Consider the following 2602-nt stretch of genomic DNA (forward strand, 5'->3'; position numbering starts at 1 on the left):
AGTGATTTTATAATGAAAACATAGAACGGGAAAGAATGGCAGTATCAAAACTATATAAGATTTAAGGGGACAAAATCCTCTTTTTCTTTCTGTAGTTTTTTAAAGCTTACGTAGTTCTGACCAATATCTGGCGGCATAAACCAAGTCTGGCATAAACCGTGTCTGGAAACAGCACTTCAGAACAAAGAATTTGGCAGTGGGTCCCCGTTATTTCTTGTCCCTTTCCTTTTACCTTTCTTCCACATTCAACCGCGTAACATCCCACCAAACCGACCTACCCATTCTCCTCTTTCTCCCTCGGCACGAGGCGGTGCTCAAGAAAAGCGAGAGAAGACAGAAGAGAGGAGAGGAGATGGATATGGTTTTGTGCGATGAGCTCCTCCAAGAGATTATCCAACGCCTTCCCCCTTCCTCTTCCCGATCCATCTCTCTTGTTTCCCGTCGCTGGCTCTTTCTCCTCCGGTCCTCAACCACCTCTCTCTCCCTCCGAATTCCTTCTTCCTCTTCTATTACAAATACTCCTACTTCTACTGCTGATGGTAGTAGTACTATTACTATTCTCACGCCATCCTTCTCTACCATCCTCTCCCACTACCCTTTCCTCTCCAATCTAACCGTCATCCAAGATGACAACATAGATACCGATGGAATTTCTTCTACTTCCTTATCTTCTGATTCTCTCCTCCTCGCCGTCGCTGTCTCCCCGTGCTCCCGCCGCCTCTTCCACCTCCGCTTCATGCCCAATTCCCCTGTCTCCTCCTCCGCTCTCCTCTCGGTTTCCTCCTCTTTCACTCGTCTCACCTCTCTTCATATAAGCTCCCTTCCTCCTCTATCCCTCCAATGGCTTGCGAACCTTCCCTCCTTGAAGTCCTTCTCGCTCATCCGGTCCCGTCCTAAACCGTCCCCTCGCCGCGCCGCGCGTGATGCGATTGGCGATGACGGCGATGGCGGAGCACATGGTGATGGCTTTATTGTGTTGCCTCTTGAGAGCTTGTCTTTGTCGGGTATCCGTGCGGCGGATCGCGGGCTCTCCTGGCTTTGGCGGCGCTGTGGAAACCTGCGGTGGCTGCAGCTGCGTGCGTGCGACGGCACGGGCGATGGGCCGTCTTACCCGTCCTTCACCCTTTGCCTTGGTGGCCTCCTCGGCCTTGAGCTGCGGACGTGCCGTGCGATCGCTGACCGTGTCCTCCTCCACGCGGCCGATCATTGCCGTGCCCTAACTTCCCTTCTCTTATACGACGGCGGTAGTAGGGATGCGCTCCGCCACTTCATCCACCAGCGTGGCTCCGCCCTCCGCACCCTTGACCTCCGCCTCCCCCTGGACCTCCACAATGACCATCTCTTCGCCATCGCCGGCGACCGTCATCATCACTACCACCGAGGTGGAGTAGGTAGCGGTGGTCTCGGCCTTGCCGCCCTCCGCCTTCAAAGCTGCTGTCTTGTCACAGGGGACGGACTCCGCTCCCTAGCCCGTGCGCCGGCCGGTGCTGCCATCGAGGAGCTCGCCCTGGTGAACTGCGATGTCGTGGAGCGGGAGCCTGGTCTGCTCACCTTCCTTGGGCAGAGCATGCCACGGCTCCGGAGGTTGGATTTGTCACATAATGAGACGCTGGCCGATAAGGAGGTCAGATCGATGCTCGCATCTTGCAGGAATCTGGTGGATATCAGACTAAGGGGTTGCCGGAGTTTGACTGGCGATTCTCTGTTTTCCTTGCTAAAGCATTGCAGCAGATGGTTGGAGGTTATCGACATATCTCGATGCCCGGGGATTGGAGCCGATTCTATTGAAACATTTGCTCTGAGTGCCATTAGGTTAAATCAAATGATTGTTGAAGAAGGCAAGGTTTCTGAAGCTGCTAAGGCATTGGCAACTCGGAAAGCGATCAAGATTGGTTGATTCTGTGGTTCAAATGGCGATAAGAGAAAGGTACATACCCTAAACACAGAAGTGGCTCTTTTAGATTTTTTTTGGACTTTACTAAGAGATCGCACTCTATTATTCTGTAGATAAATTGTGCTGTCTCCATACATATGTTACAGTTAATATATGATGTAAAGCTTCCCCTGGCCCACAACAACAATTACTGAAGCCAGGAGATGGTTGTTGTATGTATTGGTACAAATAATAACCTGGAGAGGAACATTTTGTTGATACATTGAAATGCTCCTGCTCCCACTGAGCTATTGCCCACAAGGGATTAGCTGAGAAAATGGTACCATCTTTCTACTGTATATGATCCAATAATTAAATTATATTGTATTTCCTTAATTAATGGTCATGTTTCTAATTACACAACTTCATGTTTGTCTATGTTCACTTAATTTGTAAACAAGCAATTTGATATTCCGTTATAGTGCTTTTGTGGTTCGTATGTTTAGTTTGTTTGTTTCTGTTAGCAGGCTATCATACCAAGGCTCAATCCAATCAAGTCCGTAGTATTTACCAATTTCGCCATCTCCCCTTTCCCTTTTCTCTTAGACCGAGATCCATTTGTAATTTCATCCATCTCTTTCATTTATTTATTTGTTTGGAAACCATTGAATTTAATTTTTTAGATAATGATTTCTATATCAAAAAGTGGATGTTGCTATGTTTTTTTAC

The 2602-nt window shown here is 48.6% G+C and overlaps 1 protein-coding gene across 1 annotated transcript; it reads left to right on the forward strand.

Annotated features, from left to right (window-relative positions):
* Positions 1–257: 257 nt before the first annotated feature.
* LOC140758393 (uncharacterized) lies at positions 258–2311 on the forward strand. The gene is made up of 2 exons (XM_073094529.1): positions 258–1927; positions 2008–2311. Exon 1 carries the CDS (start codon positions 353–355, stop codon positions 1895–1897), a length of 1545 nt encoding a protein of 514 aa, XP_072950630.1. The 5' UTR covers positions 258–352; the 3' UTR covers positions 1898–1927; positions 2008–2311.
* Positions 2312–2602: the final 291 nt, after the last annotated feature.

Source organism: Typha angustifolia, chromosome 3, assembly GCF_048772165.1.
Source record: "Typha angustifolia cultivar Huaian chromosome 3, ASM4877216v1, whole genome shotgun sequence".
Taxonomy (NCBI): Eukaryota; Viridiplantae; Streptophyta; class Magnoliopsida; order Poales; family Typhaceae; genus Typha; species Typha angustifolia.

Coding starts and splice junctions, on each gene's coding strand:
- LOC140758393 (XM_073094529.1), top strand. CDS start 353: ATGGATATGGTTTTGTGCGATGAGCTCCTCCAAGAGATTATCCAACGC.